General features: G+C 43.4%; 1 protein-coding gene across 2 annotated transcripts in view; it reads left to right on the top strand.

The window, feature by feature from the left end:
• ADAMTS16 (ADAM metallopeptidase with thrombospondin type 1 motif 16) overlaps window positions 1-23,860 on the top strand; it is a 131,924-nt gene that overhangs the window by 77,306 nt on the left and 30,758 nt on the right. For both annotated transcript variants that reach the window (XM_081053279.1, XM_081053280.1), the window contains 7 exons: window positions 331-479; window positions 1,647-1,819; window positions 3,539-3,669; window positions 5,672-5,795; window positions 6,226-6,470; window positions 8,271-8,409; window positions 12,732-12,858. In XM_081053279.1, coding sequence (XP_080909405.1) covers window positions 331-479; window positions 1,647-1,819; window positions 3,539-3,669; window positions 5,672-5,795; window positions 6,226-6,470; window positions 8,271-8,409; window positions 12,732-12,858 — 1,088 coding nt within the window. The remainder of the gene's footprint in view (window positions 1-330; window positions 480-1,646; window positions 1,820-3,538; window positions 3,670-5,671; window positions 5,796-6,225; window positions 6,471-8,270; window positions 8,410-12,731; window positions 12,859-23,860) is intronic.

The raw sequence follows: 23,860 nt of genomic DNA, 5'->3' as shown, positions 1-23,860 counted from the left end.
GAGGTTAGCGTCCACTCACTTGAGAGATGAACGATCGGGCTGAACAACCGAGCAACACTACTTCATTAAACATGTGAAGTTCAGGTGGCTCAGGAATTAGAAATGATTGTTCTACTTATCTTCCCTTTAAGTGGATGTATGGAAAGAGGCTAGGTTTGGAAAGACAAAAGAAGCACCCTTAAATGTATTTGTAGGATGTGTTACTAGAGAATAGGGATGTTAATGTTTGCATATTTTACCAGACTCCCTATGACTGGGCACTGCAATACTGATGACCCACTTTTCTGTCCTTGAGTCATATCAACGTCTTTTTCTTTTTTTAATTTTTAGTGGTGCCGTGGAGGGCAATGTGTGAAATATGGTGACCAAGGCCCCAAGCCCACCCATGGCCATTGGTCAGACTGGTCTCCCTGGTCACCATGCTCCAGGACCTGTGGAGGAGGGGTGTCGCACAGAGATCGCCTCTGCAGTAATCCCAGGTAAGCCTGTCCGGACTTCCCTCCTCCCGACTGGGCACGTCTCTGCTACGAGCCTTCCAGACCACACTTGTGCCTCAATTCAGGCCCACTCAATCAGCGCTTCCTGTACGATTGTAGGAAACACTAAGTAGGAAAGCCATTTCATGTAAGCATTCCTTAAGCAATGACATCCCTTTGATAAAATTTAAGATGCTTATGACTACCAGGCTATAGCAACAATAACAGATCCAACAGTAATAGTCCAGAATCCGATGCTAACCATATTTACTTGAAATGCCAAGGGTCTGCCTAAAATAAAGAAAGCACTCATAAGAAAAGTATAGAGAACACAAATGAATAAAGTCAACAAAAACAATTCTATCATGCGAAAAAAAAACAAAAAAAAAACCTTGGTTTTTCATCAAATACGTTTACCTGTACAAGTGTTTTCATTGTGGCTACCTGTTAAAAGGCGGGAATGTTAAAAGCAATCACTGGTGCCGTGGAGTGAACAGATTTCTAATACTCCTTCTGTCCCTAGATTTGTTTAATGTGTAAGTCATGTTGCCCTTTGTTTATGCCTGTATTTAACCTGTGAGACCCAGTAGCTTCCCTGAATCAACATGGTGCTCTCTCCTGGGGTGACCACATGAATTTTAGTGGGGTGAGCATGGGACATTTGCCATCAGTGCCAACCAGCAGAGGTGACTGGTTCTCCTGACCCAATCTGGTATCCCGGCCTTGTTACAGGAAACTGATAGTGGAAAGCAAAGTAATCGAATTTCATTCTCAGTTTTGCTTTCTATCCACTGTGCAATTCTGGGAGAGCCACCACCCTCCGTGTGCCAACCCCCACTTTATGGGATTCTGAGATCAGCAGTGCTTACCCTGTCTTCTGCAGAGGGATGCTGGGAGGTGGCCATAAACAAATACATGCAAAGCCACTTTCCATATTCTAACCTCTTCTACCAGTGTTGTAAATAATACACTCAATAGAAAAGGAGGACACTGCCCATGTTATTAATACGTAAGGAAGTGCCAGCGTCTACTGAGAAATGCACCTTTCTCATTTGGTCTCTGTAAATAATTTCACATTATCCGCCCCATATCTCCAGTGAGCCTCATTTTAAGGAAAGGGTGATTAGCTATTAAAATGCAAGGTTTCTAACTACAAAATATGCGTTCCAGACCGTCGCATGGAGGGAAATTTTGTGAGGGCTCCACTCGCACTCTGAAGCTTTGCAACAGGCAGAAATGTGCCCACGATAGTGTTGACTTCCGTGCCCTGCAGTGTGCAGAATACAATAGCAAGCGGTTCCGAGGGTGGCACTACAAGTGGAAACCTTACACTCAAGTGGAAGGTAAATCCCAAACCCCACTTTTTAGTGATAGCCTCAGACTTTATTATCTTTCCTGTAAACAATGGTGTGATTGATGGTTTGCTCTGGTAGACCAGATACCTCTACACGAGGTCAATGTCACAGATTCAGTTTTGGGAGTTGGTTTAATTCTGCCTGCACCATGGCCACTGGAATCGTATCTTGACTAGCTGTGCGGTCAGAAATTAATAAGCCAGATAGAGAACATGGACATCATATCTTGAAATCTTCAAAGAAGTGATAAAAAACAAATTCAAAATATGTGTTTTTATTGATAATGAAACGATGTTTATTTTTTAATTACAAATCACAGTAGTTGATGGTGATATTGCTATAATCATATCACCCATTGAACACTTATAATTGCAAAAGAATGAAAGAAAAACTTTAGTATCTTCTGAAAAAAATGAGATTATTTTTAAGTATACTAGATTAGAAAGTCTTGACCTTAAACTATAAATCCAGACGTGTATTTGTACCATATGTAAAATTTTACTCTCCAGTTGAATTCAGAGAACACCTAATCATCTCATTCCTTGAAACTGGGAATATTGTCCAAGCAACATTAGGAAGATACATAAATTGGAGCTTCTCATCTGCCAATTACTTTCACTATCCCAATATAGATAATATTTTCATGATGAGAGGTTTATGGTGTTAGTGAATTCTGAGAGAAAATTGTAAGTAGTTTTATACAAAGCATTTTGGATTGGTTTTAACTCTTAATCTCAGTAAAAAATAGTTGAGAGTTAAATAGGCAGGAGGAAGAAGTAGAAAGAACTTCAAAATTGGGGTCAAAATATATGTGCTATTCCTGACTTTGCTAGTCTTCAGTAAATAAATTCATTAATTATGGAAGCACATACTAAGTTTGATTCTTAGAATTATTCAGTTGAGTCTCTTATCTTGCACAATAAAGAAAATGTTTATAAATGAAAACCCCTAAGACAGAAAACATTTTCATCATTAATTGTCCCCTTCTTACTAAGAAGACAAAAAAAGGTTGTGGGAGGGAAGGTACAAAAGTCCATATTAACTATGTGCTTCATAAACCCTTAAAATGGATTGGCGAGAGAGGAACTGAACTTTATCTGCTAATCTTAAGAATATAATGATACCCATATTCTCCGTGTATTGGTATTTTTTGACAACGCTTTATATTTGTAGAAAATATTGTTCTCTGGAGATTTCATCTAACTAAAAATGATTCCCTTTATAAATTTAAAAGTATGTGTTTCTTCAACTGTATTAGCTATTAAGAAATTTAGTAATTATTTTAATTCTTGTATTACATTTTATGTGTAAGAATTTTGCATATTGTAATAAAATGGTAGTGACTTTTTGCATTTCTATAAGAGAATAATTATACTAGTAGAATAGTGAACAATAATGCTGTAGTTTAAGTCAACAAATGTTTATTGAATGCCTACTATGTGCCAACAACGGTATAAAGAATAAAGACCAGTAAAGGACAGAGTAGAATAAAAATTAATAGTGAAGCTTAAAAAAATAATAATAAATTAAAAGGAAAAAAACAAATTTTATGAAGCAACCATACAGAAATGTCTTTGTACTGTATTATTGTGTGGGAGTTATTTTATGCGCAACAAAGATAAAAAAGTCTATCTAAAATTTAGAGCAAAAATGATCAGAGCTTAAGTATCTTTCTTATTTGTGTTTGTGTGTGTATTTTTTTTAAAGATCAGGACTTATGCAAACTCTACTGTATCGCAGAAGGATTTGATTTCTTCTTTTCTTTGTCAAATAAAGTCAAAGATGGGACTCCATGCTCGGAGGATAGCCGTAATGTTTGTATAGATGGGATATGTGAGGTAATAATGATCGTTCATTCATTCAACAAACATCCCCAGACAGTCCACATTGTGCCAGGCACCCTGTGAGGGGCTAGAGGGACCAGACATTTAACACAAGCCCTTTCCCTCCAAGTCACGGCCCAGTGGGGGGAAGCCAGAGGGACACATACTGAGACACACCGTGGTTTGTTGCAATGGAGGTGTGTGCAGAGCATGGGGGGAAGGGAAGATCTGGTTCTCTTTTAGACATGGATCTCGGATATTTGCAGGGCTCCTTGGAGAAGGGAGCTTCCAAGCTAGATTGAAAAGGGTGAGTTAGAATAGGGGTGTTGGGAAGACAGACAAGGGAAAAGGACGGTAAAAGAAAGCATGGGTTGACAGGAACCAATTCAGTCCTCAGAGTCCCCGAAAGGCAAGCACGGGCTGTGGGATGCTGAAGGAGGTGAATTGGGAGGGAGAGGCTTTCCTAGGGCCATCTGCCGCCTGAATGAGGAGTAATCATCCTTGTGTCCCTGTAGCGCAGGCACTGGGATTGGGTACAAGAGGAGTGGCAGGGTCAAACAGTAGCTGGGAGGTGGCATGGAGAGTAAATGAAGGCAGGGACAGCTCAGAGCCTAAAGGCCATGTTGCAGCTATTGTAGGAGTCTCTGAAAGGTCTGTGGCCTCAGCTTCTGTTGGAGAAAAGGACTTAGGAGACGGGCTGGGGAAGACTTGGTGGCTAAGTGACCATAACACTTTGAGCTTGTTGACATGTTCTGAAGTAAGATGGAAAGAATCTCATTATAAACAAAGTGAAGGTGTGACCAGATCAAACACACCCATGTAACTAATGGGTTGTCAATGAAGATATTACTCAGTATTCTTTTTCACTGGAGTCCAAAGACCTCGGTCCTACCTCGTGTTTTTTCTAAGTTGTATGACCATTGAACCCGTGGAACCATCCACTGAGACCCTCAGTGTAATCCTATTTAATGCATAAAGATTAGGCTGGATGATTGATTAATCTCTGTCAGTTCTCAAATGCTCAAAGCTCTACACATTTTGTCTAATTATTAGTTGATTTATTAAATATTTCATTATTTTCAGCTATTCTTGATGATACAGCGTTGCGATTTCTTATCTGTAATTCTAAAATGCAAAAAAACTATGAAATGGAAAGTTGGTTTGGCTGTAAATTATAAGCTGACCTGAATTTGTTTGGTGGCAAAAAAAAAAGTGCCCTGAACTGATTAGAGACTATTTGTCAGTTTTATTTTTCTCACTTAGTATGAAGATGTATGTGTTTTGTTATAGAAACGTCATTGCTATCCTAGACCCGGCTCGGACTTCCACATTATACGCATACTATGTTAATTACCTTTCTAAAATCCAAAAATCTCTGAAATGCATCTAGCCCCAAGGATTACAAGCAAGTGATGGTGGACTATAGTTATTTCATTTCTGAATAGTCTTTGTTTTACATCTATAGACTGTACGCTTTGTGAGGAAATATAAAGCTAGGAAGCATTATAGGAATTCTAAGGAGTTCCTAAAATTCTAAGACAGTGAACACATAAGCCCTTTATGTAATTTACTGCTGGGAATAATTTCCACGTGGCCTGTGTTACTTCTTTGCCATTGAACAAGGGGATTCCAAAGACCATGTCATATTCCAGTGGAACCCCTTGAGGACACATTGCTTGTCATTTGTACTAAGTGCTTTATGTCACTCCAAAATTGGCCCATGTCTCCAACATGACAACCTGATAGATTTAACTCAGGTCTCAGGACAGGACAGCCGTGTAGCAATACTGAAGAGTTCAGGTTATGTCTGACGTTTAAAGTTTTCCTATTTTGGCTCTGAAGAGTAGAACTGCAGTCTTGCTGTGCACATACTGGGTATCCAATAAAGATTTGTGAAATCCCCTGTGTTGGTGGAATTGTCAACCATAGGGAGAAGAGGTTTCCTTCTTGAGGTTTGTGACTTGGCTCCTATTGTGTTTTCTTTCATGAATGACATGTGACCTCCTGGGTCCTCCAGAGAGTTGGGTGTGACAACATCCTTGGGTCCAATGCCCTTGAAGACTCGTGTGGTGTGTGCAAGGGGAATAACTCAGACTGCACGACACACAAAGGCCTCTATGCCAAGGACCACCGCACCAACCGTGAGTATGGGGCAGCTGTCTGCGGGGGCTGAGAAGAGAGGACTGCAAAGGGACCCGCTGGGTGGGAAGAACTTGGCGTGGGATGAAAACAGCAGGTGTTAACTGTTCCCACAAGTCTGACACCTGCCTCTTTTCCTGTCTGCTTCTGAAGCCTTTTGTTTGGGTTGGCAATGGTTGCTAGGTTCTTCAAATTAGAATGGTCCTCAGGAGTAGTGAAAATTGCAAAAGCTCTGCTCTGATTTAAAAAAAAAAAAAAAAGGAAATGAAGAAGTCGTGTATAGAACTATTATACCTCATTGCCAAACTAGGTCTCCTCTTTCAAATGTGGATTCTGTCTGTGGAGGTGGAGTACGGAGGGAGCTGAGAGATTTGGCCCTGTCGTTATTGAATGAAATGCTCCATTCTCCCCCATCTGTTTGTTTTCATCCAGAGTATTATCACATGGTCACCATCCCTTCTGGAGCCCGGAGTATTCGCATCTCTGAATTGAACGTTTCTACCTCCTACATCGCTGTTCGCAATGCCCTCAAAACGTACTATCTAAATGGACAGTGGACTGTGGACTGGCCTGGACGCTACAAGTTCTCAGGCACTGCCTTCGAGTACAGGCGGTCCTACAGGGAGCCGGAGAGCTTGTCTTCTGCGGGGCCAACCAACGAAACCCTGGTGGTGGAGGTATACTCCAGCTTGGTGGTTTCCGGGGCTTGGACGTGGGGGTCTTCCAGAGTTTCTGTAGGTTCAATGCTCTGGGTGTCGTTTTAAGTCCGCAGAAGCACGTTTGCAATTAGATAATGTGTAGAAACAAGACTGGTCACTACCTGGGCTGAATGGAGTAGTGGACTTGTTTTCATCGCCTTTCATTTCTTGGGGCATGATGGAGTTTGTGTTTCCACACACCTTGTATTTCCCACGTTGGGGTCTTTATCAGTCAGCGTTTCACTCCTGTAAACTCTATGGCTGTGAGAGGCAGCAGTGTGGGGGCTCTGGCCGTGCCTGCGATTTGGGTGTTGTCCTTATTCCACCAAGTCCTGGAAAACAGGTGTAAGATGAGAACCAGAACCATCACATCAGCCCCAGGGTCCAGCAGGGCTGCCCCACAACCACCGCCTGACCTTCTGTTTTCTACCTACAACCGCACCAGCTTACATGATACAGTCAGGCTTCTTCTGACAACATAATTGATCCCCAGGGGCAGGTGGCAGCGGCAGGCAATGGACATGCTAACTCCCCACCTTTTCATTAAAGAAAAGTACTTTGCTCAGAAGTTGCCCATCGGCCCACAGCTAGGCATGCAGATGTGACCCACCAAGATGCCCCACCTGCTATCTGGGACGGGCAGCTGCCGCACCGCCACACGTCCCACTGCCATCCCCCCTCCTGACCCTGAGCTGCTTCCTTCACCCTGTTAGAAACTTATTCATCTGCATTCTGGCCTTGATTATTTCTCTCCCACCATCTCAGGCCTTTAGCTTTAATAATCATGGAGACAGAGAGGTCAATCAGGGTTATAAATGAGTTCTTAGGAGCCGTTACTGTGGAAGGAGCTCAGGGTGTCAGAAGTGACAGCATCTCCGTGTCCTTGAAACGCAGCCACCTCTCCAGGGCTCCAGCCTGCCCTACACCGAGTGAGACTTGAGCTGTGTGGTCAGGGAGTCAGGGAAGTGCCTTTATCCACGGGGATATCACATCAAGGACCAGCAAAGACTCCAAGACTCGGAGAAGGGATGCCTGTCAGCAGGCTGATGGTGAGCTTTCCAAAAAAAGAAAAAAGGAAGAACGGAAAGAAAAGAAAAAAGCCATCTTACTGAGCTTAGCAGATCCGTTACGTGCATGAGGAAGGAAAAAGTAACTGGTTCATGTGATCGGGTTTCAAGCTAGAAGCTGAAGAATCCAAATGGGATTTTACGTGCCCAGCCATGGCTCACAGATATGCGTGGGCTGAGCGATCATCTTTACTAGTAAGATATTTCTCCCCTGGAACTACCGGGTACATGCCAGGAGGCAAAAGGCCTCTGCACCCAGGCACAGTGGGCAGTACTCACTGAGCTCTGACGGTGGCATGGGTGACATCCACTCCAGTGACTGGGTGGTTTGGGACTGGAAGTGTGAGGCTGTTTTTCAGGTGTCACTTTCTGAATGGCTCAGATGGATTTGTGGGGGATCCCAAAGAAACAGCAAGGGAAATAACTAAACAACTGTGGTAGGCTGTAAGGGCACCTGAAACCTTGTGAGGCGGAAACACTGACGTTACGGCAGACGGGTCACAGGGATGTCTGGACATTTTCTTGATGTGCTTCAGTCTAATGGGGAGTTTATTCCTGTTCAGAAAGTTCACGTAGAGGACAGACAGGGTTTAATCATTGTAACCAAGTTGAATTTATATGATTATCAATTTCAAGCAGTTTAAAACAAATTAGTGCGCATTTATAGGTTCCACTTTAAATTACTATGTTTTTCCCCTTTCTTATGTTGTAGCTTCTGTTTCAGGGAAGAAACCCGGGCGTTGCTTGGGAATACTCGGTGTCTCGGCTGAGGGGTGAGAGGCAGCCTGGTGCCCAGCCCAGGTACACATGGGCCATCGTCCGCTCTGAGTGCTCCGTCTCCTGCGGAGGGGGTAGGTCACTTGTCATGTCTCTCCCGGTGGTGGGCACAGAGGTACTGAAACCCTCTTTGTCTGAACTGAACAATGAAATACCAGCCGAATTATTGCTGTATATGAAAAGTACTGAGTGACTTCTTAGCACTAAAACTAACTGCAAAGAGGTCCCTATACACGTCTCGACCCAGGAATTCAATCTAGCAACTCTTCCTGAAATGTGTGAGGCATTTCACTGAGCTCTGAGAGTATAAAGAAAAATGGTACATACTGGCCCTGTTTTCAAAATCACGTGCAATCTAGAGAGAGGAGTTACCATGCACGCAAACATTACAAGGCAAGGTTGTAAACTGCATCGTGTACAAAGGTCTGTGGGAACTCGGAGAGGACTCCAGGGCCATGACACACAGAGAGTGATGGCTTAGTTGCACTTTGGACGTCTGTCTTAGAGCTGGAAATTGCAGAGACCTACAAGTAGCAACAACTGTGCTTTTCTGTTCGTATTACTCATTTAATTGGGTAACATCTCTAGATCTTTTTCACAAGAACTGCTTAGAAATAGTTATCCCCCATTTTTTGTGTGCTAGAGTGTCCAGAATCTTAGGGTAAGTGTTCATCTTCCTTTTTTTAAACTTTACCTCAAGGGTCTAGCTAGTCCTTCTAGGTCCCTGAGATCAACTTGAAATGATTCTGGCTCTTTCTTCGCTGCTTTGGGTCACCTTTCAGGCAAGTTAATAAAAATGTTTTTTGTGTCATTATCCAAAACTCTGAGAAGTCACAGAATGCGTTACCCATCCTTTTACCTTGCGTGATGTCCAGCCCTGTCCATTTCTTCAAACGTACTCAAAGGCCAGTGTCAAAGGAGGAAGCCCAGCTCTTCCCAAGGAGCAGGAATCATGTCCTGTTCCCCGGTCTCCCAGTTCCCACAAATCCTCCGGCATCGGGCATTGAGTTTAGGTGTCCATCCTGGTCCAGCCCCTCTCACTACCATCGCATGGTTGCTCCCAGCGCCCTCCCCAGCACCCCTCTACTGTGGGTGAGTGAGCACATGTGGTTTTCGGTCCTGCGGCCTGCTCCTCCAGTACGCCAAGCCGGGCCCTTACAAACAAGTAGTAACTCCCTACAGTGATATCAGCAGCATCTCCATCTGCCATTTTGACAGGTCAGTGCTGTCGTGGAAATCGGAGTCTACCAGTTTCCTGGTAAGCAGGTCAGATGCATGAGGATGTCACAGGCCCCCCATAAATGACCACCGTCACCACCCTCCGAGCTCTGGCACACGTTCCAGTGCCATATGCTCCATGTGGTCACACTAGACAGAGCTGTCACTTCAACACGGCGTGGAATCTTAGAATCTGAGCAACTCCAGGAGTTGCCCCACTCTGGTTGTCTGGATTCATCGTCCCTCTTCCGATTTCAGGGTTCGGCAGCGTTCACGCATCCTATGCCCATAACATGCCCAGCACTCACAGTGGAAATGACGTAGGCTTCTTGTGGGACCGCATGTATCTGTTTATGGAATATTTCCCTGTTTTCCATGTAGTTTTGCTTCAATGACTGGTTTCTTACACAAGCAGGATAAGGCCTTCGGCAGCAGCTGGGATCCATTCTGTAGTTAGAAGTATTGAAAACTTGGAGATTCTTTGATACAATCCTAGTCTTTAAGACTGAATACTCCTCTTCCCAATACTTTGGCAACATGTGAAGATTTTTAAAACAATTTCCAGAGAGCTTGCCAGAGCTGGTTTCCCTAAAAAGATAAAGGCAGGGCCTCGTCACATCGATCATGACACTCACCACCTCCGGTGGCCAGTATTCAGCTCTGGGCTTGCCAATTAAAGGGTGTTCTTCCCTCCTTTCTTACTTTAGCCTTTGAACTTTATACTCTTATCTGTTAATACAGATCATTTCAGAGAATTGGCCAGCTTGATTCTGGCGTGCTCATGGACTATGTGATATTTCTTTCTGACAAATAGTCGAGTGATTATAAGCACTGCTGAGAAATTGCTTCGCAGATGTGACCTTAATGTCTGTAAACACGCAGCTAAAGGCAGAGCAGACCCCATTCCATCACAGGAACCTCATGTGAACACATAGTTATCAACCACCTCATGTAAAACTACAGCCTGCCAACTCTGAGTACCACTGGGCATATGGCTCTGTCTACGTATATTTTTATTGTCTCAGAATATTCAGATATTTGAAAGTCGTCAAAGGAAGAAACATTTAAATCACTTCTATATTCACCATTGTTTATGTGGGCTGGGAAAATGAATTTTAAATTGAAACCTCAGGCATTCCTGCCCCCTACAAATGGATTTGACTTCCAAAATTCATGTCCCATTCACTGCCTAATGTTTAGACACCTGACCGTTCCAAGTGGGTGAAGCACAGTGTCTGGTGTCACCAGGCTACGTCCTCGTGGAAAACCTTGTCTTTTGGAAAAATGCTGTCACTTGATTGGAGACCCAAAGTCAGGGGTGTTTCGTAGCGTCCTGTGTCAATAGGGAGAGTGCCCTCACCGGGTCCGGGCACGCTTAGCTACTGAGGGTGCTCACCTGGGATGGGGGCACTGATGTGGCATCACCTGCCTTTTGCTTCCTGAGGACTGCTAAGGGTCACTTCGCTTAGGAGAAGGTACTCAGTTTTAATAATCGAGGATTTGGTCATTCGTGGTTCATCCTGTAAACACCTGGCACGTACAGTTTTACTCACCTATGTGTGTCCCTGAGTTCAGTGAACCCCTGAGGCCCAAGGACCCTAGCCTGCGGGTTCGTGGTGCGAAGCTAGCAAGAACTCCTACCAAGGACCTCTCACCCCGCCTTGGCTTTTCTCCATTATTCTTCATCTGACCCATGAGCTTCACCTGGTTCTCTGCTTTGGCCCCCTGGGAGGCCTGTCCTCACTTGCCATTTAAGAAAACTGATTTTCTAGGGAATGTCACTCCCCCCATTGACTTGCCTAATTCCTTTTGACAAAGCAGAGCCAAAATGTCAAACTTCTTTCCAATATACATTTCAGAGATGTTTCCCTATAAAGAAGGGTTTGGCATCACATGAAAACGAGCATTAGAGCTTGCTGTGCTGGCTTGGCTCTTCTGAAACCATTTCTTTGGGCTTTTCCTTCTTTATAAGCAAATGCAGGATCTGCCTGACAGGGGTCAGGTGGAGTGCAGGACGTCATTCTGAGTCCTACCTGGGCTTGGGCTGCAGGGGACAGAGAGTGGATAGGCCACACACACAGCGCAACTCCAGCAATTTTTTGAAGAATGGTGATACAAGTATTTAAAATTTAAATATATATTCAATTGTGTTAATTTTAGCAACACTAGTTTGTTTTTTTATTATTTTTGTCTCCATTGAATGAACTGTTTAATAACATCCTTCAAAATGAATATCTAATTAAAATCCCTTTTTATTACAGTAAAATACACATGATGTAAAATTTACTATTTCAACGATTTTTAAGGGCACAGTTCAGGGGCACTAAACACATTCACATTGTTGTGTAACCATCACCACTGTCATCTCCAGATCTTTTTCATCTTCTCAAACTGAAACTTTGTCCCCATGAAACAGTCACTCTCCACCCCACACCCCCAGCCCCTGGCACCCACCATTCTGCTTTCTGTCTTTATAAATTTGACTGTTCTAGGGACCTCATAAGTAATAGTACCTATTTTGGTAAGTTTAATGAATGGACATTTTGAACAAATTTAGAGATGCTCCCAGAGCCCTAAACAGCACTGGAGATGCACACTGAGGCTGAGAATCAAAACAACTTTCATTTTAATTGACTTCTTTCCATGTAGCACCTAAGTCATTATTGCGACAAGTTCACCAATCAGCTTGCCACCCTGGCAGTACTGAGATCTGTGAATTCTCCAGTGGTAAACTGCTTATTGTTACTTTTGGTCTGTATTTTATTCTGGTTTATTGCCTGTTTCCTAGTGTGACCTCTCAAATGGATACACAAGTCAGCCGTATTTAGTATTGAGTTTCCTTTGAGAAATGGCTAGTGTCCCAACTGGAGAAACGATAGAAAAGAACAAATATGTTTCATTAAAGGTATGCTGTTATTGAGTGCAAGACCCATGTTGATTTTAAAGGTGTTAAAATATAGGGGTGAAATATGTGCATCTTAGAACTGATGGAATTCACTAATGAAAACATGAAGACAGGCCATAAAAACAGAATATCGATAGTTGTCCAATTGGCCATTAACAGGAAGACATGCAAGTATGGTCAAGGTTTTGTAAATGCGATTTCATTAGCTCTTCCCCTGCCTTTGGTCCTGGAGCATTTCTGTGTGTTTATCGTACACTTCACCCTTGCATACAGGGCAGATGACCACGAGAGAGGCCTGCTACAGAGAGCTGAGGTTTCACGTCAATGAGTCCTTCTGTGACCCCGACACCCGGCCCGTCACAGGGGTGGTGCCTTGCAGAGTATCTGGCTGTCCCCCCAGGTAAGAGCTGCCGTGCACATCGGATCACTTCGCAGACATACTTGCTGTGTTCTTCTAGCTCTATGTTTAGGGAATACAGGTGCTGCTACTGTCACAGAATCCCTAACAGCAAAGATGCAAAAGTCACAAGAACTCCCTGAACAAGTGGGGTTTAAAAAGCATATTTGGGGGGGTGGGGAATAGTGTGGAGAATCTTGTGAATGTGAGTGGAAGTTCTTATAATAGCATCCTGTTTGTTTTAGTGTTACTGTAATCGGTGCAGGCTGGCGGGGTGATAACATACTGTGGTGATAGTAATGTTTCAGCTCCCAGCCTACTGTCTCCTTTCTGCTGTTTACTTTTCTTACTGAATGAAGCCCGTTAGAAGAACCCACACATGGGGGAGTGTGGGTGGCTGCCACGCACTGCTCACAGGCACACGCGTGAGAAGGGCTGCAGAAAGCCAGGCCACCGGCCTCCCATTGTCTGTTGTCTGTGCTGCTGCCTCTAGATATTTCTAAATAAAGCGCAGGTTCCCTGAGCTGGTGGCCCGGGCAGGACCTGAGGAGGTAACCGTGGTCCTGCCCTGCTCCCCTCAGTCGTCACACTCTGGGCCGTCACACTTCCTTAGTCGCTGCTTCTAATTTCCTTCATCTTCATGGAGGATATGTCACATGGGGGTTGTGAAAATTACCTGAGTAACATATACAGTGGTACTTTGGTTTTCAAATGTAATCCGTTCCATAAGACTGGTTGAGTTCTGAAACGTTCGAAAACCGAGGCACGATTTCCCCATAGAAAGTAATGCAAAATGGATTAATCCATTCCAGACCTTTAAAATCAACCCCTATAACAAATTCAGCATGAATTTTACTATCTAATGATATCATAGATCCATAAAATGTATGGCATTCATAAACCAAAATGTTCGTCAATAGAGACATCCAAAAAGCGAGGTACCACTGTACATGGAATGAAAGTCTAACTCCAATGAGAGCCTCAGACAGCTGAGGCTCTGAATACAAGACAGTCTCATACGTCTTGGTTTTAAAGACCCGGAATAACAGGCCAATGGATCCCATGTTTGCTGAACTGTGCCTCAAATCATAAAGCGGCTGCTTTTACTGGACACAGTAAAACACAGGAGTGTGACAGGCATTGTCTGCCTTCTGCTCTGAGCTCTGTGGTCCCTGGCCTCTGCACAGCGTAGAGACGAGGCCACATGGCAGCACTTGAGCGGCCGAGACCTTTCTTCCCACCACGGTGCAGGAGCGGCCTCGCTGGAAAAGATCCCGCCCTCCCAGCCCCAGTCTACCTGCCACCTCAGAGTCATGGACCCTGTCTCAGTCGGGGCTACTCAGCCAGCAAGCCACACATCCTGGTATTGAGAGAGATTTGGTCAAAGTTGACATGAGGGCTTTGTGCTTAAGGCCCGTCGCCCACTGAGGCCGTGGGTATCCACTTGGGGGGTTCCTATTGTACAGGTGGAATGAATATCCCAGCTCCTATCCCACACCTCTTTGTGGAGCAGACTTTGTCCGCCTGGTCACGCCGATGGGCCGGAGGGTGTGGGGTGCACGCTGGGCAGACAGTACCTAGTTCAAGGTGGGGGCTGTGCAGCCACCAACCTGGGTGCAAACCCCATTTTGTATTCCCACCTTACATATGATCAGGGTGATATAGGGGGATGATGTGTTGAGGGAATGCACATAAAAACTCTCAGGACATGTGCTAAATACTCATAAATCTTGGCTATTTTAATGTTGCTGTAAAAGGAAAAACAAATTCACATCAGTTATTTATTCAGCCTGTGAAGCAAAACTACCAATGACGAAACACAGAAGAATGAACCTACATTGCATGCATTAATCCTGGTGGATTTTTGTTTTAACAATTGAATTGGGAAAGTAGATCTTAATTTAAAAGTTGGTCTGTATCCCTCTGAGACATAAGATGCATTTCTCTTGCCCAGAACACTGACAATTTTTTATTCCTGATTAACTGGGCAGAAAGCCCCAGCTTTACTTTTCTGACAATAAGAGCGTGTCTTTCTTATTAGAGTCTGTCTCACGCGAGGTGTCGGGGCCCCTCCAATCCCCGGCATCCTGCGGTGTCCTTGCAGAGGCATCTGCGCTGAGTGACTGCACTAGCTCACGCTCCCACATCGTTTTGGCTGACTGGATGGAAGGGTTCAGGGGGTGCAACTTGGTGTTTCATGTTCAATATGTAGGAGGGTTCCAAAAGGATTGGGGAGTGCTATTTCTAAAACATCTTCATTCACAGCCTTCTCATTTTTAACTAAAATGGAAAAGAAAAACTGCTATGCGGGTACGAACCCCTGAGCTCCTCCGACAGCCTCCAAATGCCTGGGCAATGTCAGAGCGGGAGTACTGTCAAGCCACTGGGTCATTAGCAGGATGAGGTCCCTCAGGTCCTAAATCTCCACCAGGGACAGAGTGCTGGGAGTCCAGGGAGCCCCCTTGCTGGAGGAAGATAATCGTAAAAAGTCTGCTTGGCTCCAGCCAGCAGGAGCGTCATGGCCGAATGATTGGGCCGCAGCACTTCCCAGCTGTCCTCAGGCAGGGGCCACGGTCCAGGGCACACAGCCCCCAGGCTCCCCCCTGGCCCCGGAAGGCTGGCTCTGCACTGGCCTGGGGACAGATGAGCAGCACTCAGCCCTCCCATGGCTCAGCTCTCCTCCATCTTTGTTTTAGCATCAATCAGGCATTTTTATCACTTGCTTTTGAAACATGAACTATACATCACCCAGCTGCATATTTCCTTTCTATGTCTCAGTGTGTCTGAGTGGACTGGCTCTTCATGTCATGTATGTTAGCCAGCTAGTGTTCAAAGCATAAACACGTAGTATGTGTGTCTTCCTGGACAACAGAATGAAGATACCGGAGGAAATACCTTCCAGATGGTAAAAGGATACTTTCCCCCGCTCTGCTATATTCTTCTAGGAATGCAGAGCGAGAGTTTAGAAGAAACAGATTGCGACTCAGTGCCCTGTTTGCTCATCGTACGGATCTGTGCAAATATGGCCCCTCTTTGCAGTCGTCTGCCCTTGACCTCTGGATGGTCGTGTTACTGCTGCCCATACTTTGGTGACTCCTTTTCAACCCGTTAGCAGAACGATGTCTTTTACAACCCAGATATGTAGGTCAGTGACTACAGTCATTTGGTTGCACACTGCGGAAATGAGAGATACGATTCAGCAGGAACACTTTAATGCTAATGTTCTTGTAGTAACACTTTTAGTGACAGGAAAGGGACAGTTATTTTTTGTGTGTCTTATCTCCTTTCGCTATCATCCATGACAAAACTAACCACCCCAGTGTATAGGTTACCAAGGGAATGGAAAGGACCCTGATTCCTTAGGCAGTACCTGTGTATGAAAGGTATTGACTCTCGAGAATGCCAAAGAAGTGAGTATTTCAGTTCATTTAATCATTGAGTCACAGAATAAACTAAGAACAGAACTGGCTACCTGGGCTCAGAAGAGTCTCCACTTAGTTTAATTCTCTGCTGTGGTCAACTTGACATGTCTAATGATTTTCATTTTGCACTGGGTTCCACAGATTAAAGGGCTGGCCCTGCCCAGCACCACCACCCACCCTCCCCACCTCCTCTATTTCAACATTGTTTTCTGGGGTATCTGGGAACTGTGTTAGAATGTTTCTTTTTTCAGTAAATCAGTTCTCCATTACTCTCAAGAAAGGAATGCTATTCTACAGTGCCTGCATGGTGTAGGTCTGTGCATGACACCACAGTGGTGATGTGAAGGATATAGGCTATTTGGTGCCATTGCCTTCTTTTCTTTTCTTTTCTCTAATGGGATGAGTGCCAATTTTGGTGAACTTAATACTCACAGATGAATGGAATCATGGTGAAAAGGGCTTTACAGAATCTGTGCAGATGGCCTGTTCTTCTGGGAGAGAGCCCACTGTGCCAGGGACCCTTACCTGTGTCTCACACCCACCAGCGCCACTTCCCTCGGGTCAAGCCTGCTGTTCTTAGATGCCGTGGGCTGCTGCCACTGTGTCCCCATTGGAAAGGCATCCAACTTTCTCCGATTAATCAGGGAAGCTCGAAGTGTTGCAGCATCTCTGTCACTGACACTCTTGGAGAGATGTTCAGCTCAAGTGTGACGGCACCAGTCCAGGCTTGAGGAGCATGACTTGACACGATACAATCACCAAGGTGTGACAATATCTTGGTATGAAAGACAGTGTCTTACTGTGTCTCCCCCAGGAAAGATGTCACTTAAGACCAAAACAATGAATTTAAAAGGCACTCAAGCTATAAAGACATTTATTAGGGTACAACCCTAGTGAAGGTGCAGTTACAAACGTGGACAAACAGAATTAGCCACACGAGACTGACTGTTTCCTCAGCCACTGAAACAGTCATGTGGAAACCACTGCAGAAGCAGTGGGGATATAAAAATTAGCTAGCTTTCTGGATGGGGATTTGTCTTTGCACACCTGAAAATCTCCCTTAGGTAGTTCTGGAAAACATTTTGTACTTTGGGAATTTTATTTGTCTGCTTATTTGTTTACGTGTGTGTGTGTGTGTGTGTGTGTGTGTGTTTTATATTTATGTATTTATATATTTATGTACGTATGTATTTATCCATATGAGCAAAAGCAGAAAGATACCTTGGGAATACTACTGTTTTTCAGAGAACTTACCTTGTTATGTAGGTTAAATAATACCTACGTTTTTCATAAGTTTCATTATCCTGTTCTCCAGGCCTTAGCATTATTCACTCTAAAATTCACCAGTCCCCGCCCCATACTCAGCATAACCATCCTCTAACAATACACAGTATGGAATATGCTTCAAATATTTTTGTAATGAAAATGAAAAACAAACCTATAGATAGATAGATAGATAGATAGATAGATAGATAGATAGATAGATAGATAGATAGATATAAATAGATATAGATAGAAATGAAGAGAGAGAGAGAGAGGGAGGGAGGGAGGGAGGGAGGGAGGGAGGGAGGGAGGAAGGAAGGAAGGAAGGAAGGAAGGAAGGAAGGAAGGAAGGAAGGAAGGAAGGAAGGAAGAAATTTTGCTACAAATCTATATCTAAATCCACTTATCCACAGCAAGTATACTAATCAGTACTTCTGGAAATATTTATTGAAAACTGGAAACTTCACTCAGGATCATGACGTTTGGGGGATAACACAAGTATTGTTTTTAGATACAATTAGGCAGGATTGCTTTACTCTCAGATCTGTAAATTATTTCATGTTATCATGGTTTTGCTCTTCCAGAATTATGGAGGCATTAGGGTAATGTTTTTGTTATTTCAGATGCTATTACATTGAGATCAAAGAAAGAGTTAAAATTTTTTTATTTTTAGCATTTTGAAGACTTCCTTTATGGCTTGGTAATGGGAGTTTTTATAAATGTTTCCTGTGGGAATGAAGGCATGTGTGTGCTGTTTTGGAGTAAGGTTATTTATATGACAATCAGATCAAGCTCCTTAGTTATTTATTCAAATATGTTCTGATTTTTTTTGTCTGTTTTGTGTATCTGTCTCTGAAAAGTATTTTTAAATCTCACTTGATGACTGCTTATTTTTCAATTTATCCTGTCAGCTATGTTAAAATGCCCCTTGATGTTGTTAGGTAAGGTTGTAGCTTCTGCATGAATTGTTCTTTATCATTAAATAATGGCTATCCATATCCCTAATATTGCTTTTCAGCTTATGCTTTATTTCTTTGAAAATTAATATTCTGGTACTAGCTTTTATTCATTTGTGTGGGGCCTGCCTTACATTCCTTCATTTTCTTACTCTTCAATGTCTGTATTAGTGTTTTCTGCGCCTTGCATAAATAGGTTGGTCGTATTTCTGTTGGATCTTGATTGTATCACATCAGGAAAGGAGGGCTTGCTGCTGTTTCTCTGCAGTTCACATGCAGTTGTCTGTGTGCCTCTGGAAACGATGGGCCGGAGGGTGGAGTACGCAGATGTGGCAGGTACCCATGAGGGTCGGCCCCTGAAGGGAGCAGGACACGACTGGGAGACGATGTAGACTTACTCATCCTTTTCCTTTTCCCAGTGAAACAAGCAAAGTCGTACCTAAGCATGAAAGGGAGAAGTAGTTGCTACCTTGAGGGAGAAGGAGAAAGTGAGGTGGGCAGTGACCTGACCAGGCAGCAGGAATCCCCTCCTGCTGGAGACCACTCCCCTGGCGTCCAGTGTCTGGGCAGAGCTCACGCCACATTCCACCTTCTGAGAAGCACCTGTAAGCATGCGCTCTGCCCCCAGGGAGTCTCCTAGGCCCATGACTGTGCTGAGAATGTTGGGTAAACTCTCGGGGGTACTGGACAAGGGAGCTCCTTGTTCATATTAAAAGTCAAACCCCCCAAAGGTTGCATGTTTCGTGAAACATGACTTTAAAAACCAGAGACCCAGGCTATTCTTTCAGTGAACTGAAACCTAACAGCACCGTGTCACGTCAGGCCAGTGTCCTCTGTTTCGCGTTGTATTTTCAGGAGGGCAAGACAAAGGGAAGGGAAGAGGAGGGTCACTTATAGGGAGCTGTTCGAATATTGAATTGACTATCAAACAAACATTTCTTAATGATGTTTTCAGTTCAAATTTGGTTACTTAAAACTCTTCTTTAGACACCACCTTGAAAGAGGTGTTGATATGCAAACATCTCTCCCATGTAGCCTGCCTATGATGAATGTCCATATTCAATCATTTTTCCCACCAGAATCCTTCTCCTTTTTGCCCACCCCCTCACCTGCATGAAAGAATTTCACACAAAAATTAGAAAGAAAGAAAGAAAGAAAGAAAGAAAGAAAGAAAGAAAGAAAGAAAGAAAGAAAGAAAGAAAGAAAAGAAAGAGAAGGAGGGACGGGGGAGGGGAGAGGGGGGAGGGAGGGAGGGAGGGAGGGAGGGAGGGAGGGAGGGAAGGAAGGAAGGAAGGAAGGAAGGAAGGAAGGAAGGAAGGAAGGAAGGAAGGAAGGAAGGAAGGAAGGAAATCTGTGACCTTACAAGACTAGGGCAATTGAGCAAATGAGTGCAGTGAACTCATATAACCTTGAAAGAGTTTTAGCGTGAGAAGGAAACCAAACTAGTTGATTTCTAAACTTGATACAGGAATTTCATAATTTATTTTGCCATCCACATTAGCATTTGCTAAAGCGTCCAGGTTAGTTTTGATTGACGTGTTGATGTGTTGTCGTTCCAAAGTCACCTGTAAACCATGATTTTGCCAAGCATCTTCCTCGGTTGTAGAGACTTGAGAATTTCCCCTTAGAGAGTTGTTCAGGTATAGAAGGAAAATAAGACTCATGCCTTGATTTTGTTATGTGGCTATGAGATTTTTCCACAAGTCTGAATATGATTCCACTATACCTTAGAATTCTCATCCTTCTTTGGTTTCCTTGGGTTTCTGCTTAAACAGTCCTTATTTTATTTGTAACAATTCCAATAAATGTTATACATCTTTCATTGCATTTTTATAAGCATGCATAGATTTTTAAATAACATTCCCAGAACCAAAGAGATCCTCAAACTCATTTGTTTAGATAAATTACAGTTTGAATTAAAATACCACTTTCAAGACAAGATCTCATTTCAAAGAAGAAATAGTGTTGCATGGTAAAAAATTGGATCACACAAGAGCATAAAACTTTTTCAAGTTCAACTTGTTTTCCTACAGGTTCCATATATGTTCAGGGCAAAAAGATCTGAGACGGAAAACAAATTCTTGATATGCTTCTGACTGTGGTCACCAGGAATGCATTTGTCACAAAGGAGACACTACAGTCTCCTAGAATGTTTACATTTGTCTGGGTCCAATGCAAAATGAGAATCCACGCAAGAATTCCCCTTCCATCTCCAGCTGCCACATTACTGCAGTCTTCTTACACTTTTATGTCAAGTGAAATTCCAACAATAAGGGATTTTTAATTTTGGATGCACTTATTACATATTTCCCTAATAAAAAAGAGGGCTAGAGAGAAGCCTCCATGAAAATTCTCAAAATTCAACATTTAAACTAAATCTAGGTTTTTGCTTCTGACACTTATTATTATACTTTAATTGACATTTATTTTATTAACTACATGCAAATAGGATAGAAAGGCATATTGTACGTTATAGCTCACTCACTATGAGAAACCACAGTCCTGATCCTGCCTCCCTCGGCCCACCCCAAACCCACTGAACAGGACCAACCATTTCAGGCCCTCTGTTCTGGTATTTCTAAATAATATGCATAACCATCATGTTTCTATTTACTGGTTTTAGAGATTATTCTTTTACCCACCACAGGGGATGACATAGCCCCTTTGCCTCACTTTTTATCACCCTCATCACTAAGCTCTCTCTTGTCTCCATCCTTCCAAGAGGTGATACCGCATTAGGATTCATTGTTCGCATCATTAGTTATTAGCCCTTGCTGGCTAAGTAGAACACCCTGATTCTGTGTCTTTTTGTATATAACATTTTATTTTTCAAAAAGTTAATTGCCTGAATTTTGTCTCCTTTGGTTTCCTTATGTAATGCCCAAAATACATATTGAGTGCATTGATACATTTCATTAAGTTGAGGGCCTACTGTGCGTCAGTCCTTGGGAGACGTTAGTGAGTAAACAAAGGCCCCTGTCCTTGAGCTTATTGGAGGAGAGACACAGTCAGCAATAAGCGTAATCTGTTGTTTAAACGATGGCATATTTTGGAAGGTGATGAGAGCCATGGATAAAAAGGAAGAACACAGGGCAAGGCAGAGGAGACAGGAATAATGAGGCCAGGTGTCGCAGGTGTGGGTAGACAGGTGGAGGAGATGGTGAGGCTGCCCCAGGCTTCTGGCAGCACTGCCCCACAGTCAGACATATCAGAGAACCTCTCAGTTCCTTTTCCCCGGGGACCTCGTCCCTGGGGCCACCATCTCTTGTTCTACCCTGCACCTGTCATCCCGGGACTCACCTTTTTTCTCTTTGATGTGGACTATATGTTTCCTGGATAACAGGCCATAGCCTGTCTTATTTACACCACATTTGGGGAATCACCTCTTTCCACTGTCTGACCAAGTTTCTGGGAGTTGAACTTTCTCCGCTTTACAGAAGACATTGAGTCTGAGAACAGAATTCAGGGGTAGGACTCACTCTGGCTTGGAGTGTTATGGGCATGACATCATTGTCTTCCAGCTCCTGTGACTGCCAAGGAGTCTGCTGCTATTCTGATTATATTGCTCTCTCCCTTTCTGGAAGCCTCGGTTTTTTTGTTTTGTTTTGTTTTGTTTTGTGGTTTTTTTTATTGCTGGGTTTCTAAGGTGCTTTTCATCTCACTGTATCTTCATTCATTTGCTGAGTCCATAGTGGGCCCTTTCAACTTGGGGAAAAAGGGTTTCAATACCATTCCCCATCATTCTTTACACTCTTGTCTCCTGAATTCTTAAATATGCCAGATTCAGGGTTTAATGTTCTTTTCTTTTCTTTCCAAATGTCCATGTCTTTTGTTGTTGTTGTTCTGGGAAATTTCTTTGATTTTTATCTTTCAGATCTTCTGCTGTCTTTGTTTTGTTTATTATTATTCTTTTTAATACTTGACAAATGCTTTTTTACTTTTGTGGTCTTCAATTGTTCCCTCTTTTTTAAGGCATCTATCCTGCTCCCTCTTGTCTCTGAGAACACTGTCATGTTCTTCATTTCTTTCTATCTTCCTTTCTCTTTCTTTGTGTGTGTGTCTCTCTCTCTCTCTCTTTCTCTCTCTCTCTCTCTCTCTCTCTCTCTCTCTCTCTCTCTCTCTCTCTCTGTCTCTCTCCTCTTACCTGTTGAGTCTGCTCCCTCCATATTCGTTTCTCTAGTGGTTACTGGTTTTTCCTGTTGTCTTGCATGCTGACATCTTCTTCCAATACCTAATAATCTTTGTCTATCTAGCCATGTTGAGATTGAAGCACCGAGAGGCTGATTGGCCATTTCTGTGCTGAGACAGGCTCCTTCCACTGCTCTTCCACCTCCCAGATTCTCTCCCCCAGGACCATCCATTTCTCCAGGGAAGGGTCCTGTCATCAGATGTATGTGCATTGGGAGTGGACCACCATGGATGCCCAGTTCTCTGGAGCACAGAAGGGAAGGTGGCTGGGGCTGGGATTCTCAGAGCTTCCTGTTCTAACACCTGTCCTGTCTCTAGCACCGACGTCAGTCTCTCTAGGGGGAAAACTCCTTCCTGGCCTCCATTAGAATTGAGGAAGGCAACAGAGACAAAAATGTGTACTCGCTCAACTGTGTTTCCCTAAAGATCTCTGTTGTTATTTAGAGAGACAACTAAATGGTCGTAAGATACTGAAAATATGCACATGGCTGGGGCATCAGTATAATAATTAGCAGTGAAAAATTGAAGCTAAGGCAATTGAAATATGGAGAAAAAATATTGGAAATCTTTATACAAGCCTCTGGTTAAATTTGTTTTAATAGAGAAGAAAAGAAAAGAAATTACCCCAAGGGTGATTAACTCATCCCAGATGACCCAGGACTGTCTTGGTCTTAAAACTACAAGTCCCATGTCTTGGAAACCCTGTCAGTCCCAGGCCAACAAGAAAAGTTGGTCTCCCTGCCCCCTCTCTCCATGGGTGACATGAAGACAAGTTGAATTACAGTTAGAAAGTGCTCATCTCACTATTTGTCGTATAGTCAGTGATATTCACCAGCAGATCATAAACAGTCACTGTGAAAAGAGAAGTAGAAATGTCCACAGGGGGTTACATGGAGCCAGCAAGGCTGAAACTTTAAGGTTTCTCTATTTTCAAGTTCCCAGTTTTGATTTTACTCTTCTTAGAGGGGGTTGTCCTAAATTACATAAACTCTACCACAATTATATCATCTGTTCCAATGATGGTAATGATGATAATAATAAAACAACAGTACCTGGCAGTAATCTAATGCTTACCATAATGAGGGATTAACTTGGTAATCCTCACAAAAACACCATAAATAGATACTGTGATTACGCTGTGGTGTAGATGAAGAGACTCGGGTGGATGGCCATTGG

This window comes from Rhinolophus hipposideros (genome assembly GCF_964194185.1).
Source record: "Rhinolophus hipposideros genome assembly, chromosome: 7".
Lineage (NCBI taxonomy): Eukaryota > Metazoa > Chordata > Mammalia > Chiroptera > Rhinolophidae > Rhinolophus > Rhinolophus hipposideros.
Note: the sequence above shows the minus strand (reverse complement) of the source record. Positions and strands in the feature narration are given on the sequence as shown.